At 33.7% G+C, this 18,158-nt stretch overlaps 1 protein-coding gene across 2 annotated transcripts in view; it reads left to right on the top strand.

The window, feature by feature from the left end:
• LRCH2 (leucine rich repeats and calponin homology domain containing 2) overlaps positions 1 to 18,158 on the top strand; it is a 111,962-nt gene that overhangs the window by 49,341 nt on the left and 44,463 nt on the right. For both annotated transcript variants that reach the window (XM_069463502.1, XM_069463503.1), the window contains exons 6-11: positions 592 to 725; positions 5,599 to 5,686; positions 5,971 to 6,082; positions 6,750 to 6,847; positions 6,941 to 6,999; positions 8,629 to 8,736. In XM_069463502.1, coding sequence (XP_069319603.1) covers positions 592 to 725; positions 5,599 to 5,686; positions 5,971 to 6,082; positions 6,750 to 6,847; positions 6,941 to 6,999; positions 8,629 to 8,736 — 599 coding nt within the window. The remainder of the gene's footprint in view (positions 1 to 591; positions 726 to 5,598; positions 5,687 to 5,970; positions 6,083 to 6,749; positions 6,848 to 6,940; positions 7,000 to 8,628; positions 8,737 to 18,158) is intronic.

Genomic DNA, 18,158 nt, shown 5'->3' on the forward strand with positions numbered 1-18,158 from the left:
TTTCTCATAGTATTTTATTTCTCATTATTCCTTTTCTCCATGGCCAATGAAAATAATTTCTCAGGATATTATCCTAGTTGAATTGACTAATGTTTTCTTTTATTATTTTATTCTAGCCAGCTTACCATCATACCTTTAAACAAGTTCATTTTTCCTGTGTTTACATTCTTTTATATTTGCCTTATTCCAGTGTTTATGCCAAACATCTTAGTGGTTCTGATGAGATTACATTAAGAATTGCATAGATTTTTTGTTCTGTTCTCACCATTCCAATGAATATGTTTCTTTTCATTTTTTCTAATTTTTATATTGTTTAGTGTTTGTACATTCTGCTTAGCAAGAAAACTTTAGTGAAATATAGAAAAAGTAACTTATTTTTTCCAATAAGATAGAGATGGCAATAGGAATTTAGTTGGTATCAGTGTTGCCAGATTTTTCTACCTAGTGTCAGAAGTACAAATTATTTAAATATGCAAAGTATCAATCAAGATTGTGATGTCTTAACATAATTTGAGATTATTAAAAGGTATAAATTGATAGATGTCATTTATATTTGGAACTATATAAATCTATTACATTATTTATTGACAGATATGTTTAAAGGGTAGAGTGCACATATTTAAGTACTTAAATATCCAAGCATGTTGCAGAATGGATAAGAAACCAGATTCCCTGGATCTTCCATCACTGAGTAAAAGAATGCCTTCCCAGCCTCTCACAGACAGGTAATGTAATATTCTTATAGTCTTATTTGATGGTGATTGTTGTCCTCTTATAGATTTATTAGTCTTGAGTCTACTGAATATATTTAGGCTGATTGGCCCAGCATTAAAATCAATAATTGGCTGAAGCTAAATATCACTGACAGAGAATGAACTTCTGGGACACTAGAATAAATTTGAGATTTTTTCAAATAATTATTAAAGTTTTAGTAGTAAAAATATAAATGTTTGACATTATAATGCAGAAACACTATTTCTCAGCACATGACAACTGTTAATTTACTTTTGTGATTATTGTATTGTAATTTGTAATAATGAATAGAATTTGGCTTTGAACTGAGGTTGGTGGAAGAGCAAGACATTTTGGGGGTGTCTTTTGTCATATTCTTTATGTCTATATCAAAGATGATATATCATTGATGTTCTTTATGATTTTAGTGTTTTCCTTCTCATGAGATTTTGAAATAGTAAATTCGATATTCTGTTTTTTTTTCCTTTAAAAATTTAATAGATTAGGGGTACAAATTGAATTTCATTACATGTATGTATTGTATAGTGGTCAATATTCTGTTTTAAATTCATCCTTTCAAGATGTAGATTAGCCTGAAAGATTTTATGAAAATATTTTATAATTCCATGCAGTAATATGGAAAATAACTTGGAATAGGGTGAGACCACAGAAAGATAGACTGTGCACATGCCTAAAATACTTAAATGCTTAAAGGTTTGTTATTGCATATATGATAAATTTTAGATTACTTCAAATGGCAGTATAGTAAGTACTATTGTTAACAGCACAGTTTCTTGAGTTCCCAAATAGGACTTTTTCTTGAATATTTCTATTTCTTAATTAGAATTAAATATCTAAACATTAGATTTAGTCCCTAAAGATTACTTTATTTAATATTATGAATGGTAGTAGACCAAACAATTCTATAAAAATTAGGATTAATACATATTCTAATCTCTATTACTCTGCTTTATATTTATTTTAAAATGAATCTGTTGTAATAATGACATTCACTGTTTTAGTCTTTTATTTTACAAATATCAGTTGCATGCCTTGTGGTAAATTCAGGGTATCTTTTGTTGAATGCCATACTTGTTGGTCTTGGCTTTCATGGTGCTCACAGTGTGACGAAGTAGGAGTGAGTGAATAAACAAAGCAAGGAAATACATATGTGTATGTGTGTGCATATACACACACACAATTTCAAATTGTGGTGAGTGCTATGAAGGAAAGGAACAGATTTCAAAAGTAGGAGCAGGGATGTCTCTTTGGGAAGGTGAAGTTTGAAGTCAAGACCCAAATGAAGAAAAGCTAGCTGCTTGAAGAGCAAGGGGAAGACCATCTTAGGGGGAAAGAATGACATGTGCAAAGGCCTTGGTGTATTCAAAAAACTGAAAGGGAGTGGGCACGGTTAGAGCAGAATTGCTGAAGGGAAGAGTGATACAAGGTGATTTTGGAGAGGTAGTTAGGGCTTAAGTCATGGGGTGGCTTTGTAGGCTCTGGTAAGAAGTTTGACTTTTACTTAAAGTACAGTGGGAAGTCATGGAATGGTTCATAACATGATCTGATTCATGTTTAGAAAAACTATTTTGGATCCTAGGAGACTAGATTGGAAGTTAGCAAAAGTAGAAGCACAGGGACCAGTTAAGTTATTGCAGTACTGCCAGGAGATCAGGAGATCTTGAACAGAATGATTGCAATAGAGATGAAAAGTACATATATTTTGGAGATGATCTTTAGCAGTGCCATCCAATAGAAATATAATATGAGCCACATATATAATAAAATGTTTAATTTTCTAGTAATCCATTTTGAAAAAAGTAAAAATAAATGGGAAATTAATTTGAATAATACATGTTATTTAACCTAGTATATTCAAAATATTCTCACTTAAACATGTAATTAATATAAAAATTAGTGAGATATTTTACATGCTTTTCATATTAAATCTTTGAAATCTGGTATGCATTTTACATTTATTGTGTGTCATAATTTGGACTGGTCACATTTCAAGTGCTCAATAGCCATATATGTCTATTAGCTACTTACTGTATTGGACAGGGCAGGTCTATAGAGTTGGTTGTCGGGTGTGTTAATTTCCTACTCATAGGCTGTATTACTACTCAGAAAATTCTTGTATGTGCTTTCCACTTTCATACTCAGGCTTTTGGCTGTGTGGTTTTTACTACCTAGAATGCCCTTTCATGCCTTGTCTATTTTGTAACCTCTTTATTCTACATAGACAGGCATTATAGCAGGTATGTATATTAGCTTTTGGAGTCAGACATAATATGGCTTTGAAGCCCTTTTATGACTTTAATAACTATATGTCCTTATATCTTATCATCTCTCATCCTCAGCTTTCTTATAGGTAAAAAGGAAAATAATCACACAGATGCTGTCAGGATTAAATGAAATAATGTATGTAGAGTACTTAGTAAAATGCCTTATCCATACTATTTCCTCAACAAACAGCTTATTATCATGGTTGTCATTTACTGCAAATATTTGGTGTATTTTGTGCAGTGGAGTCAGATGAATTTCGGCTCTAATCATGGTTTAACCTCTTAATTCTTCTGTGGCCTTGTGTAAATTATTTAACTTTTCTGAGCCTGTTTCCTTATCTAAAATGTTAACTATACCCATTTCATAAGATTGTTATGAGAATTAAATGTGTGCTTGGCAATTAGTTCAAACAATGATAATTACTAAATGTTACAGTTTTTCTTCTTGGGAAATTAACTTTTGTAAGCTTTATTATCCTCATTTGTAAAAAGAAATAATAATGCATAAATTTAAAACTGTAAGGATTTATGTATAAAATATGAGATACATCTAGCACAGTACCTATAATACACTGTACTCACTCAACAAATGCTAGCAATTATTGCCTCTCTTCATCCTTTAAGACTAAACTCAAATGCCATTTTCTTGGGTGAGGCCTTTTGTAACCTTACCAATGAGAACTAGTTGATCTCTTTTTTCTCATAGCACTTAACAAAGTTTACCTTTGGTATAGTCTTCAAAACATATAAACAGACTCATTTCCCCTCTGAGCTGAGAGCCCTTTGAAAGCAAACATTTTTTTGTTCCTTTCATCTAGGCATTCAGCATAGTGCTTGATACTTGGTAGGTGCTTCCCTAAATTTATTGATATACTTCTGAAAAGTACACAAATCAGTTTTTAACATGAAACTGTTTTTAGAAGAGGAATTATAGCATAGTGGTTAAGATTGGGGATTTTAGTGCTAGATAATGTGGGGATCAAATTTGGACTGCTGTCTGCAAGTTGTATGTCCTTGGGTAAATTTCTCAATTCCTTGTAGGCTCAGTTTCCTCATCTGTAAAATGAGAAAATCCCACCAATATGCTAGAGTTTTCACAAGAAATGTATAAGATACTGTCTTTAAAACATTCAGCACAGGCCGGACTTGGTGGCTCTCGCCTGTAATCCTAGCACTCTGGGAGGCCGAGGCGGGTGGATCGTTTGAGCTCAGGAGTTCGAGACCAGCCTGAGCAAGAGCGAGACTCTGTCCTACTAAAAATAGAAAGAAATTAGCCAAACAACTAAAAATAGAAAAAATTAGCTGGGCATGGTGGCACATGCCTGTAGTCCCTGCTCCTCGGGAGGCTGAGGCAGGAGGATTACTTGAGCCCAGGAATTTGAGGTTGTTGTGAGCTAGACTGACGCCATGGCACTCTAGCCCAGGCAACAGAGTGAGACTCTGTCTCAAAAAAAACCAAAAAAACCAAACATTTAGCACAGTTCCTCACACACAATAAGTGGTCACTGTAGAATGTGTGGTAAATTTGCAAATTAAAGTGAAAAATTCTTTGCTATCTGGGTGGCCTACTTTGTAATTCAGAAATTTGCAAGGACAGTTCTAGCCTCACCAAAAACAGCTATGTATTCAATACTTGGCAGACTTTTTTTTGGTGTTCTCTTTTTTCTTAATTATTAGATGGACATTATTTATACAACTAAAGCATATTTTTAGAGCTAATGAAGAGGAAACTGTATAAAATTAAGAAATGTTTCAAAGCCCTGTGGTGAAATTTGCCAAACCAATGAGAAAAATGGGTTTTCTATCAGATGATCTTGAAGGCAAGGCAGTCTGCTTTTCTGAATCTCTCAGGAGAAATAATAGGTTATTGTTAACAATTGACACTTTACAACAGAATACATGAAGGAAAAAATATTGCATGAATGACATGAATAAAATGTTTTGTGGAATTGTCAGGTTTCAGTCTGAAATGTTGGTTCTTGGTGTGCCCGTGGCCAAAGAATGACCAGACATGCCAAAGTTAGGCAAGCACGAAAATGAGGTTTATTGAGGAGAGAAAGATGGGATTGTAGAGCAATAGCAAGATATAGGTTTATAGAGCATCATACATATGCCACTGATGACGATCGGACTCTTGTCACAGCAAAAGGAGAGTAAAAGGAAGGGCGCAAGAAGAAAAAGGGACTGGTTATGGTCTGCATCTTGTTTTATAGTGCCAGGTTTGGCACCTCCCTGTGACTCAGACGTTACCATGGAACCACTTTGATTGGACAGTTGGGAGTTGCATGACCTGAGTCTTACTGCTCATGCAGATCTCCCATGAGCCTCCCTGAAAAGCCCACAGGGGTGGGGTGGGGTGGAGTGGTGAATCGCAGCAGCACCCACTTTCTTCCCTAGGAGACTCAGAATCTCTCGCTATTTACCTAACAAGATGATTTCTGATATTTTCCTACTCATATCCTTAAGGATCTCAGACATTAAAAGTATATATTCTGTATTATCTAGAGAAGTTTTAGGTCAAGTATGCAATATCTATTTAAGAAGAAAACCCTAACTCCCCTTAGGATTTCTATTTCCGTAGTATGGAAGATTTTTATCCAAATAAAAATCACGGCCCTGACTCTGGAATTGGAAGTGATAATGGAGAGAAACGGTTATCTACAACGGAAGTGAGTCTTTTTTATTGCTGATCTATTTTATCTTACAATTTTATTAGAGCTTTGCACACATTTGACTTTTTATTTTGCTTAAAAAGATCATTATTATATTGTATGACTTCAAATGAAAAAAAATTCAGATTTTTAAAAGCAGAACAATAAACCTTAACATTGATTTTCAGTTTGAAAACTGGAGATATAAAGCAGATATTCTATAATGCATATGTGAAATGAAAGCAACATAATCTTAATATGTTTAAAATGTCTCGTTTGTACTTTGTGCTTATTCCTTTCAGCCATCAGATGATGACACAATCAGCCTTCACTCTCAAGTCTCAGAATCAAATAGAGAGCAGACATCAAGAAATGACAGTCACACAATAGGAATTAAGGCTGATTCTCAGAAAGGTAATTCATATGATGTCTGTTATTTTTATTTCATGTACATGGCCCACATTAAAATGGGTCTTTTATTAAAAATGGGTAAATGTGCATATTTAATAGACGGACTCAACAGTTTATAAATCAACTAGTGAATAAATTAGCAGTCTGTTAAAAAAAAAAAATAACTGTTGGAATCAGTGTGGGTAGGGGTACTGACCAATTGTGCAAAATGCTTTGTTGTGTGGTGGGTGTATCTGTGTGAGAGTGCCTGGCTCAGAAGAAATAGTGCCAAAACAACTCTGCACCAACCTGTGTTATAAATATTTTCTTTCTCATATTTCTTTCACCCTGATATGTCTCATAAGAGCATTTGTTTTCTAAGCCTCTATTTGATTTCTTTTATCTATAAAATGTTAATAGCATAATAATTATAAATAATTTAGAAAGCTGATATGAGGATTAAATGGAAAAATACCTGAAGAATGTGATATTACACTGCCTGGAACAATCAATATTAACAGCCAAATAAATAAACTTTATTTAAGAACAGGAAAAAAAATGGGCTTTGAAAAATTTTATTATCTTTAGCCAACTGTTATATTGAGAAAAGACACTTTTATTCTAAGCACTGCAGTGTCAGAGAATACCATTTAGTATCTATATTTTCTGATAAATATTAATCTATACCTAGACCAGGAGGTGTATGATTTTATTGACCCCAACACAGAAGATGTAGCAGTTCTTGAACAAGGAGATGCACATATTGGATCATTTGTCTCTTTCTTTAAGGTATATAAAACTTTGAATACATATCAATAACATGTTCTTCTTTTATAAGAAGTGGACCATACAATTTAAAATGATAACTTTCTTTTATATAAGGGAAAAGAAAAATGTTCTGAAAAATCTCAGAAAAATGAAATATTGGGAGATGCAAAAAGGTAAGCACATATGAATTCTCAAATTGAAATGTTACTTATACATACTTGAACTATTCATTTATTATTTCTACTTGAAGGAGCACTTGAAAAAATATAATTTTTTGGTCCATTTACCTGTTATGTTTAAATAGTTAATTTATAAATACTTCATTTGTCTGTATTCCTCAATTAAATGCAAAATTATAGTAAGCATTTAAGTTGAGTGGGGGATATACACTGTTTTTTTCCTCCTTGAAGTATAATGATAATGTCTCCTGTTATTATTACTGAGGAGGACTGTACCTTCACATATAGTGCTTTATTTGAGCTACTTAACAACCCTTTAAAATAGATAGTATTGACATCATTTTATCAGTAAAGAAACTGAGTCTTTGTTTGAGTTTCAAATGTCTCAAACTCAGGTATTCTGTCTCTTGATCTAATACACTTTGTATTTCATCAGGCTGATTGTGACAATTTTAAGGGTATTTACTTTCGTACTTTACTAAAATAATTGTGTTTTGGATCTTTTCTTTATATCATTCATCTTATGAAATGATGATGGAGTGTGACCTGCCACATTTTTTTCAGTCACTCTTTCAGGTTGTGTCATTGTGCTATGTGTTTTTCCATATGTCTCATTTAAACTTCACTGATATCCTGCAGGATAAATATTGACCTCATTTTTACAGATGAGGAAGGTGAAGTTCAGAGACTCTAAGTTTTATGTCTAAAATTACTTAGCTAGTGTCCACTAGACACTAGTGTGAACCTAGCTCTTTTTGATCCCCAAACATTTTTCTTTTCTCTACATTGTGCTTCCTCCAAATGACTTCACTGGTAATTTTTAAAGCAGTTATTAATTAATCATCTCCAATGCTCTATAAGGAGGTGCACTGCTTTGTTTTATACTCTTTAGATTTCATTCTTCTCTTACTTTCTCATCTTAGCTAATGAGCACAGTTGCCTAAACTTGCTAAGAGTCACCTGTAGCATGTAAGATATGACAAAGATACAGACTCATAGTTTGATATTGTTTTTTTAAATAAAACGACTTTGAGATAAAATGATTACAGTTTGGAGAACAATTTACTTTAAAATTTCTATTTTTCTCTTTGAATGATAAAAATGGTATATTTTAATTAGTATTTTCTGGCAAATTTGCCAATCTTATTTTGCATTTTCTTATTTAGACATTATACATAGAGACCTTTAAAATCAAAATGAATAAACTGATAAAAGTAGGGTAGTTCAAAAAATGAGAAAATTTTATAACATTTTTAGATCTATTTATAAAGTCAGGTCATATAGAGCTCTGCAGTCCTTATTACACTCAAAGCTGGGGAATATACAGTGTTACATTACCATGGCCATTATACATTTCAACAATTAAAAAAGGTCATATACTTTGCCATTATTTGTTAGTCATAATTAATATAGCCAGTATGCTGCATTTCATATTGAGTAGAAAATGTAGATATGTTTTCCTTAAATATTCCTTATTTCTTATTTTAGTATTTTAAACACAAGGACATAAAGATTTTAGCTTTCGTGTGATGTTATAAACAAAAATGGTTTCTGTTTCTAGAAGCTGACATAAAGTATAGTCTGCCTTACTTTTTGGATAACCATGTGTGTGTTACCTTTCAGACTAGAGAAAGAACAGTTACTTGCAGAGGAAGAAGATGATGATTTGAAGGAAGTAACTGATTTGAGGAAAATAGCTGCTCAGTTATTGCAGCAAGAGCAGAAGAACAGGTATTCTTTTCAGTAGTGAGATTTGAATAGGCAAATTTTATAATCATTAAATCTGATTATTTAAAGATTACCAAATAAAGTATATGAAGTTTCAAATAGGGCCCCCTTAAGATCAGTTTTAAGAGACTAACTACAGATTGAATATCCCTAATCCAAACAACTGAAATCTGAAACACTACTGATCCCAAGCATTTCAAATAAGGGATACTCAACCTGTACTAAAAGACACTAGGAAATACTTAGGACAGAAATGTAAAATTACATTTACAACTCGTAGAATATACTCACGTATATAGTCACTATATTTAATATTGCTTAGGTCTTTCTTTTTTATTCCTGTGTGCTGAATCATAATAACCTATTTTTTGTTGATATTCATTTTGGCTCACAGTTGCATTATTTATATTGTAAGCATTTTTTTCAAGGTACATGTCGTATGTACATAGTGTGCTTTTTTTTTTTTTTTTTTATCAGATTCTGAATTACTTTGGATATGTGTAACTCCTTAGAATTGAGTTGAATTATGCAGTGGCTGATTGAATCAATATGATGATTTGAGGGTCACAGATTCCCTTTGGTCTGTTTCTTCATCAACGACCATTTCTCCCCTGGTTAGGCTTTCTCCAAATGCATGCCTTTGGCAATGAGGAGGACATTGTGTGAATGAGTATAAAATCAAGGCAAGTCCATTTTTAATACAGGAAAAGTTCCATGGGCTGCTGAGGATCGGCTATTATTGCCATCTTCATGTACTGAAAGTACTACATTAACAGTTTTGAAATAATGAAGATCTGAGGTTTTTTATGTTTGTTTTGAGAAAATTAAGAGAATAATTTTGATACATTTAACATTGATAAGTATTTTACTTCACTTCTTCAAAACAATTAATGTTTATGGATAGTATGACCATGTTTGGGGAAGTTTCAAACTTAAATATACTGGCATTTGTTTAAATATGCCTTTGAAGGCAGGGCATGGTGATGTATGCTTGTAGTCCACTACTCAGGAGGCTGAAGCAGGAGGATCGCTTGAGCCCAGGAATTTGAGGTTACAGTGAGCTATGATAGGGCCACTGCACTCCAGCCTGAGTGACAGAGACCCTGTCTCTAAAAAAAAAAAAAAAAAGCTTTGAAAAAACTATTAAAACTTATGAAAATGACAAATATGTGGTTTTTAGGGACAATCTGGATAAATGGCTAATAAGCTAAATAGCCACTTACTATCTTTTTTTGCATAGCTGCCACATTGATAGATTTTAAAAAATCAGGCCAGGGGCAGTGGCTCATGAGTGTAATCCCAGCACTTTGGGAGACTGAGCCAGGAGGATTGCTTGACGCCAGGAGTTCAAGACCAGCCTGGGCAACAAAACAAGACCCTGACTCTACAAAAAAATTAAAAAAAAAAAAAAAAAAAAATTAGCTGCATGTGGTAATGAGTGTCTGTTGTCCTAGCTATTTGGGAGGCTGAGACGAGAGGACACTTGAGCCCAGGAGTTCAAGGTTGCAGTGAGCTGTGATCGCACCACTGCACTCTAGCCTGGATGACAGAGCAAGACCTTGCCTCTAATAAAAAATAAATAAATAAAAATTATACTGTAAAATATCACTGATCTTTATCTCTAATATATCTGTTGTAGCCTCATTCCCAGTTCACATTTTTCTTCTCTCATGATTTTCTGTCATCCTTTTCTGTGCTATTTATCTTCTAATCTTTTCCAATGATTCATTACTAATGGGCCTTTTTGAAATTGGCTACTTATGAGACTGTGGGTGTTTTTCCCCCTCCAGTATGATCTAAGTGTTGATCACTCTGTGGTTTAAGAGGTTTGATGAAGCAAGCCACCACTTGCTCTGTGGAGCTTAAAAAATAGTTGAGTTTCTATTCCTCTGCCTAGCAGATGAAAGACCTGTATTTATCATTATGGAAAGAGAATATTGATTTTTTAAAGAATCCACAATATCCATTTTTTCTTGGTGTTAAGAATAGCATTTGAGTATATAATTTTAGATTTTAACATTGCCATATATTTCTATATTTTCCATTTCTACTATTATCATATTAGTTTTTCATCTATCAATGTGACTTAAATTATTCTTTCATCTATTCATGTGAATTAAATTATCTGTCTAGCCTAGATATCACATCGACTGAATTTTTCATAGGTTTAGTTTTTATGATAGTTTTGTAATCAGTATAAAATAACACCTAGCACTGTGCCTTGTACATAGTAGGTACTCAGTAATACTGTTTTTGGTTAATTGATGGCTTGAAAATTAAATCAACAAATTTAGAGCTATCAATAACGGGACCCATTAATTTAGATAAAATGATATGTTCTCCCTAAATAACTTCTGTTATTCTTTAAGATGTATAAAAGGTAATTTCTGTCTTTCTCTGATTTTCTTCTTCATCATCCTTTTTAGATGTTAGCACATAATAATATAAGAACTTTTCAGATTAAATATTAATATATAGTGATATTAATGTTGTAATAATTATGTCTAATTTTTGAAGGCATTGAAATATTTATAATAATCTGGTCATAAAGTAAAGGGCACATTTTACTTTTAAAATTTATAATCTATAGAGAGTTTATATTAGATCCCTAGCCAATTCTGTTAATGGCTGAACCAGATCTCAGAAATTTTTAATGCTGAATCTAGTGTTCTTTCCATTAAATGACCTTTCTTCCTTCTAAAATATGTTGCTATTGCTCAGATCTCTTAGATTTAGATAATTAAAATTTTTTGTTTACTGTCACAATACTTGAATCTGAATGAGATGAAAAAAATCTAAGAGTAATTCTATATAAGGCTATATATCCTGAAGTGGATTTGATATAATTTGTACCTTCTTTGGTTGTAGATTTTACTTTTCACATTGTATTATATTATTGTGTTTTATATTCCAACTTTATTAACGAAGGATCTAAAATGCTATTTAAAATTGCAGGCCAGGAAACTCTGGAAAGTAGTTGGAGATACTTCAAAGAACTAAAAGTAGACCTACCATTTGATGCAGCAATCCCACTCCTAGGTATATACCCAAAGGAAAAAACGACATTTTATAAAAAAGATACTTGCACTCGAATGTTTATAGCAGCAAAATTCACAATTGTAAAGATGTGGACTCATCCAAAATGCCTATCAATCCATGAGTGGATTAATAAAATGTGGTATATGTATACCATGGAGCACTACTCAGCCATAAAATATGGTGATCTAGTATCTTTTGTAACAACTTGGATGGAACTGGAGGCCATTCTTCTTAGTGAAGTATTGCAAGAATGGAAAAGCAAACATGTACTCAATACTAAATTGGAACTAATTGATCAACACTTATGTGCACAAATGGAAATAAAATTTAAGGGAAATCAAGTAGGTGGGAAGGGGAGGAGGGGATGGGTAAATTCACAGCTAACGGGTACAATGCACACTAACTGGTTGAAGGGCACACTTATAACTTCGACTCAAACTGTACAAAAGCAAATTATGTAACCAAAACGTGTACTCCCGTAAAAATTCTGAAATAAAAAAATAAAAATAAAAAATAGAAAATAAAAAATAAATTGCAGGCCAGGAGTTGTAACATTTCTTTTTAGGTTTTAATACAATCATTCTAATTTTTTATTTGTTGTTAGTCTTGATTAAAAATAATTTATCTGGATTAAGATTTCTGTAGCATACCAAGAAATATAACGCAGGACTCCTATTTCGATGTACATTACTTAACTGTTCTTTAGGTTTCTACTAGTTGAAGGAAAATGCAATGTTAGCTCTCAACTAGAAGAAGCCATGTATGCTTATGTTGAGTTCAGTGATGATTTTCTTATAGCAGTTTTGTCACTTGTTTAGTTAATACTATTCTTAAAAATATCTTTGATTTTTTTTAAGGAAGTTTATACTAGTACATGGTGCATGAAACTATCCTAGGGAAGCAGCAAAGGAACATTGCACAGAAGTAATAATCAAAAAGATTGGGAAGTGATACCAGCAAACAAATCATCAAGTCAGAAACTCATAAGGCTTCAAAGTCTGAAGCCTGGTTGTTGCCGCCCAACCAGGTTCATTTGCCCACTGCCCAAGAGGAAGCCAATACGATGAGCCCGCAGGGGCAGGGTTTATGACAGAGAAAGAATTTATTCTGCATAATGCTACGTGGGGAGACAGGAGAAATTTCTCAAATCCACCTCCCCAAGAGTTTGGGAGACAGGGTTTTTAAAGACAGTTTGGCATAGGCAATTGAGTCTCCTAATTGGCTGTGTTTGGGGCAAAACCATAGGGTTGTAGAAATTGTCTTCTTTCCTGACCAGGTTTTTGGGTGGGGTGGGGGGGACACAAGACCAGTTGAGTCAGCTCCTCGGTATGAGGCAGTGGTCTGGGTGGGTCAGCCGTTCCACTGGAATATAAGACCTGGACGATATCTCAGAAACTACCCCTAGGTTTCAAAGAAGTGATGTTATCTATGGAGAAAGCTAAGAATCTTTATGACCACCAGCTGTGTGGCTCTACGGTGGCAATTATAGAGAAGCAAACAGGGCGACAGTGGCTTATTATTTTTAGCTAGGCCTGTGCCTTATTATTAGGTAGGCCCTTACCATAGTTCTCACCTTGCACCCCATTATTGATTTGTGTAAAGGGCGCTTTCAATTACCACTAGGCTTTTACCCAGCCCCATTCCTGAGATGTGGGCAAATGAAAAGGGAAAGGGCCGATGACTGTTCTGGCTTCTTCCGGCTGGCGTGGGACATAGTCGGGGTTGTGCCCGGTGTAAAGGGAACGAAACAATTTTGCAGTCATCTGCAAATATCCACGGGTGCTGGGTTTCAAATCTAAGGTTTGCATGACGAGAACGTTAGTGCCCTTATTTATAGCCTTAGTACAGTGTTAAGTGAACAGTGGACTATAAGAAATATTGATAATGCCTAGCTTCAAGAGCCCCTGTGGAACTGATCCAAAGTTCTGGGGAATCCAAGTGAATAATTTTGAAAACCAGTCAGGTGTGGGATCACTAGTAGAGCCCTGTTGTAGCCACACAGCTTGTTGGGAATTTTTCTATTCAGGTTTCAACTTTTCCTGAGGTACAGCAGGTAGTGTTTAATACTGCACAGATTCTCCCTTGTTTGGGCGATAGGAAACCTAGCACTGCCTGATTATCTAAGACTACCTGGGCTATTGAGGTGAGGGACCTTTGTTGAGCCCTAAGGCTTTTTGCAGTTCTTCTGTGATCAGTCCTAGCATCACAGACAAATTTCCAGTCATATCGCTGTTGGCATATACTCTGTAGATAGGGCAAGCTTTGTTACCAGGTGTCCTGGTATTTATCTGGTGACCTGTAGCCAGGTATGAACTCAGGATTCAGTCCAAATTGTAGGCAAATATCAAAAACTCAAAAACAGTGGACAAGACTAGAATCTAATAACAGGTAGAGTATAGTTTTTTATTTTTGAACCATATTTTTCCTCCAATTTCCCATTTTTATTAAAGACAAATCATAGTAGGATCAATTTACTTGCCAAAATAAACTTTACTCTTGCCTGGCCTGATTATTTGCATAAAGTACAGTAAGAATAATTATTAGCCATACAGGCTTTTCTTTCTTTTAAAATTGGCTTTGCTGGGACTTTTTCCTAAGGAATCTCAGGTTAGACTTGAAAGCCTCTCGATTCAAGCCAAGGATTCATTCATCTGTGCCATAAGATACCTGTATGAATTGGGTAAATTCCTCTATTCTCAAGGTTCCAAAGTAACTGGGGGTTCCTAGACCTGTCAGAAGGTGACATTCTTTATTCACCACGGTTATTGATGAGGTATCCGGCCAGTTTTTCCAAAGGGTTTTTTTTTATCGGCTTTATAAAGTCAACCTTATGCAGTCTGGACACCTCTGAAAATATACCATTCCAGTCAAAGCCTTGGTAAAACAGCCAGTGTGTTCCTGTTTCAGAAGAAAACAGATTCTTATTGAACTAATGCAAATAACTATATTGCAATAAATTAAGAATACTTACAAATAGTTTTCAAATTCTGGAGAAATCAAGTAGAGAGGAAAATAAATGCTTAAGATTTTGCTTACAAATATATACTTTGTTATAAGTTATGGGGAGCTCAAAAGAAGGAAAAAGTGTTTCTTGACTTCTGGCAAACAAAATATAAAAAGAATGATGTTTCCAACAAAAAGTCATAAAAAATTTAGTTTGGTTTCATGTAATTAATTTCTGTTCTGTTTGAGGTTGAGTGAGTGATATTCATGAACATATCACCTTTCTAATTAAAGTCCTGGAAGTTTGTTTTGTTTTAGTTCAATGGTATATAATCTCCAAAGTTATCAAAAATGTGTATTCAAGAGAACTTGTCAGTCCTTTCCATGACTTTCCTTGAAGAAGCAAACTTTGGACTTAGCAGTTTAAAGAACCACTTAAATGAATCAAAGTTAAATAATAATTGTGGATGACAAAGGTCTTACTTAGACTAGCCATGGTTAAAAAGACGATTGGCAAAGTTGGTTATTTTTGTGGCATATGGCAATCTAACATAATAACCATAATTATTACTGATAACATACACCAAGACATATCAATATTTTATAATATTGGAATATATGTTAATAACATGCTTATACAAATACAATCCAAAGAAAGTTAAACACCATTTCATATTTGACAATGCTTCCTATATGGTTTTAACATGCCAAATTAGCCTTAACAAGCCCAAATAAGCCTGTCTTAGACTATCAGTGGCCCTAATATATAAAAAGCTAGTTTGAGGTCAAAAGGCTGGATTTAGAATTTGGGTTTTGGAAAGTTTGTCAAATATCAAAGGCTTAAAATATTTGTTCAAATGCAATCACAAGCCGCTATAAAATAGTCATTTATTTAACCAAGAATGATAGTCATCAAAAGATTCTAAAGGTAACATAGGAAGTTATATGGGTGTAAACCTTAACCCTTTTAAAGTTTAGTTTTTCTATTTAGTCAAAACCTAATAAAGACAACATGGGGATTATCTTGATAAAGCATAAAATCTTTGGTTCTTTTAGGCCAGTTACTGAAAAAGTAAAGAACAACCTTCTGTAGTGCAAGTTTTTTTTTAATTAGAAAAGGAAACAGGTTATAGAATCAAAATGAGTACATCATGTGATTTCATTAAGACCAAATTAATACCTTAAGAAAACTTTGTTTTAACCAAAATTTTTCTTTTTAATTATAGCCAATGGGATCACATGCAAATTCCTTCATAAATTCCCTTTATAAACTTTATCCCAACCTGCACAGACCTTCTACAAAACATGCCTGAAAACTTTCTTTTGTCCTAACTTTCCCTTTTCCTAAATAACCAGTCATTTTAGGACAAAAATTTACATACAAGATCCTTTCTCTACCAAATTATTCTCCTTTAACATTTTTTACCAAAAATACATTTCTGTACTCATTGCCTTTGTACATCTCTTTCTCTTACTCATTAGTTACTTTCTATTTTGTTCTTATTTTCTTTCTAGATCCGTATTTTGATTCAACCTTTATATAACCTCTGAATTAGGCAAAATTACATATATATTTAATAAGAACACTTACCTTTCTTTTATAATTTTATTAAAAACATATCTTATTTTCTGGTACACTTTATATATAGAATCACATGTATTGACTAGAATTTTTATTTTTAGTAACTCTAAACTTAAGTGAAAACTTCAGAAGCAGTATGTCATGAATTGTCTGTCATAAAACACTTGTGAAAGAGGATCACAGGTTACCCTAAAATTCATTTAGCCAAACTGATAATTCACAGATTTTAAAAAGCAAAAATCTTACTCTTTTAGAGAGGAGACTCAGTTTCTCAAGCAATCATAAGACCTAATATAGACAAACTGAATTGCAAATTAGAGAGGAGGAAAGCTGAATCTGTTTTTCTCTCCTCCCCTTTTTTTGCAGTTTATTCAAAAGGTGAACAAAAATCTTTTGTTATTCTTATTAATATCATATGAAAATCTAGTTCAAAATAGAAAAGCAAATTTTTCCATTGCATCAGTGTATTGGTACAGCTAATTTCAATAAAATCCTATAAACAAATCCACCTAACTTTAATCAATTTGACCATAAGTTAAGATTTTTACAAACCTTTTATAACCATTTTTTTTACTTTTTTACATCCACTTAGTTTTTAACTATCATTTACTTATTTAATTGAAGTCAGTATCAAAACCAATAAATTAAAATTATCTTTTTAACAAACTATTAATATTACTATGTCTTACAACCTTTTCATTTAAAAAATCTTATTTTTCTGCCAGAATAGAGCAGAACAAAAAAAATTAAATAAATAAAAAATCTTATTTTTCACATGGAATTCCTTCTTTCCTATCTAGCAGTTTTAATTTAATCATAATGTTAACTCTTAGAAAAACCTAGGAAGTTAAAGTAACTTTGAACTGTAGTCAGTCCCCAATTTTTATTACCACAGCTAAATGTATTTAGTTTTCTCTATCATAAAATAAGATGTCAAGGTATATAAACTTAAACTTATGTTTAACAATTAAATGTTTTAGTATTTTATCTTATAAATAAATGACTCATTTTATGGTTATCCTCTTTAACATAACATGACTTTAAGATTTTAAGTTACTGAAAAGAATTTTGAAACCATAACATAGGCACCATCCCTAATGTCTTTCTCGGTCCTCCTAGGTCTCATGCAGCCAGATGGCATCAAAGATGGCTACAAAGGACAGGGCCTGTGTCCTCAATTTACCAGGTGCAGAGTTCAAGACAAAACAGGATGACGGGAAGGCGGGAAAATCCAATTCCTCCTGGAATAGCCAGGGGGAAAGCTGGGGCAAGGAAGAAGGGGGTTGTTTTCTGCTAGATTGTGCCTTGTGCCTCATAGCTGCTAGTCTGGGCACTGAGAACATGTCCCCAGGCCACACCATGGCCACCTATCCAGACCCCAGAATCCGGAGGTTCAAAACTGAAAACACAAGCTCACAGTCAAATTCAGCAAGATTTGAAAATATTACAGAAGCAGCAATTTTATGACCTTAAAATATCTAAACTTTACTAACAGTTTTTTTTTTTTTTTTTTTTGTTGAGACAGAGTCTCACTTTGTTGCCCAGGCTAGAGTGAGTGCCGTGGCGTCAGCTTAGCTCACAGCAACCTCAAACTCCTGGGCTCAAGCGATCCTACTGCCTCAGCCTCCCGAGTAGCTGGGACTACAGGCATGCGCCACTATGCCCGGCTAATTTTTTCTATATAGATTTTTAGGTGTCCATATAATGTCTTTCTATTTTTAGTAGAGACGGGGTCTCGCTCAGGCTGGTCTCGAACTCCTGACCTTGAGCAATCCACCCGCCTCGGCCTCCCAGAGTGCTAGGATTACAGGCGTGAGCCACCGCGCCCGGCCTACTAACAGTTTTAAAGCTAGTTTTATTT

The sequence above is a fragment of the Eulemur rufifrons genome, chromosome 30 (genome assembly GCF_041146395.1).
Source record: "Eulemur rufifrons isolate Redbay chromosome 30, OSU_ERuf_1, whole genome shotgun sequence".
NCBI classification, from domain to species: Eukaryota; Metazoa; Chordata; class Mammalia; order Primates; family Lemuridae; genus Eulemur; species Eulemur rufifrons.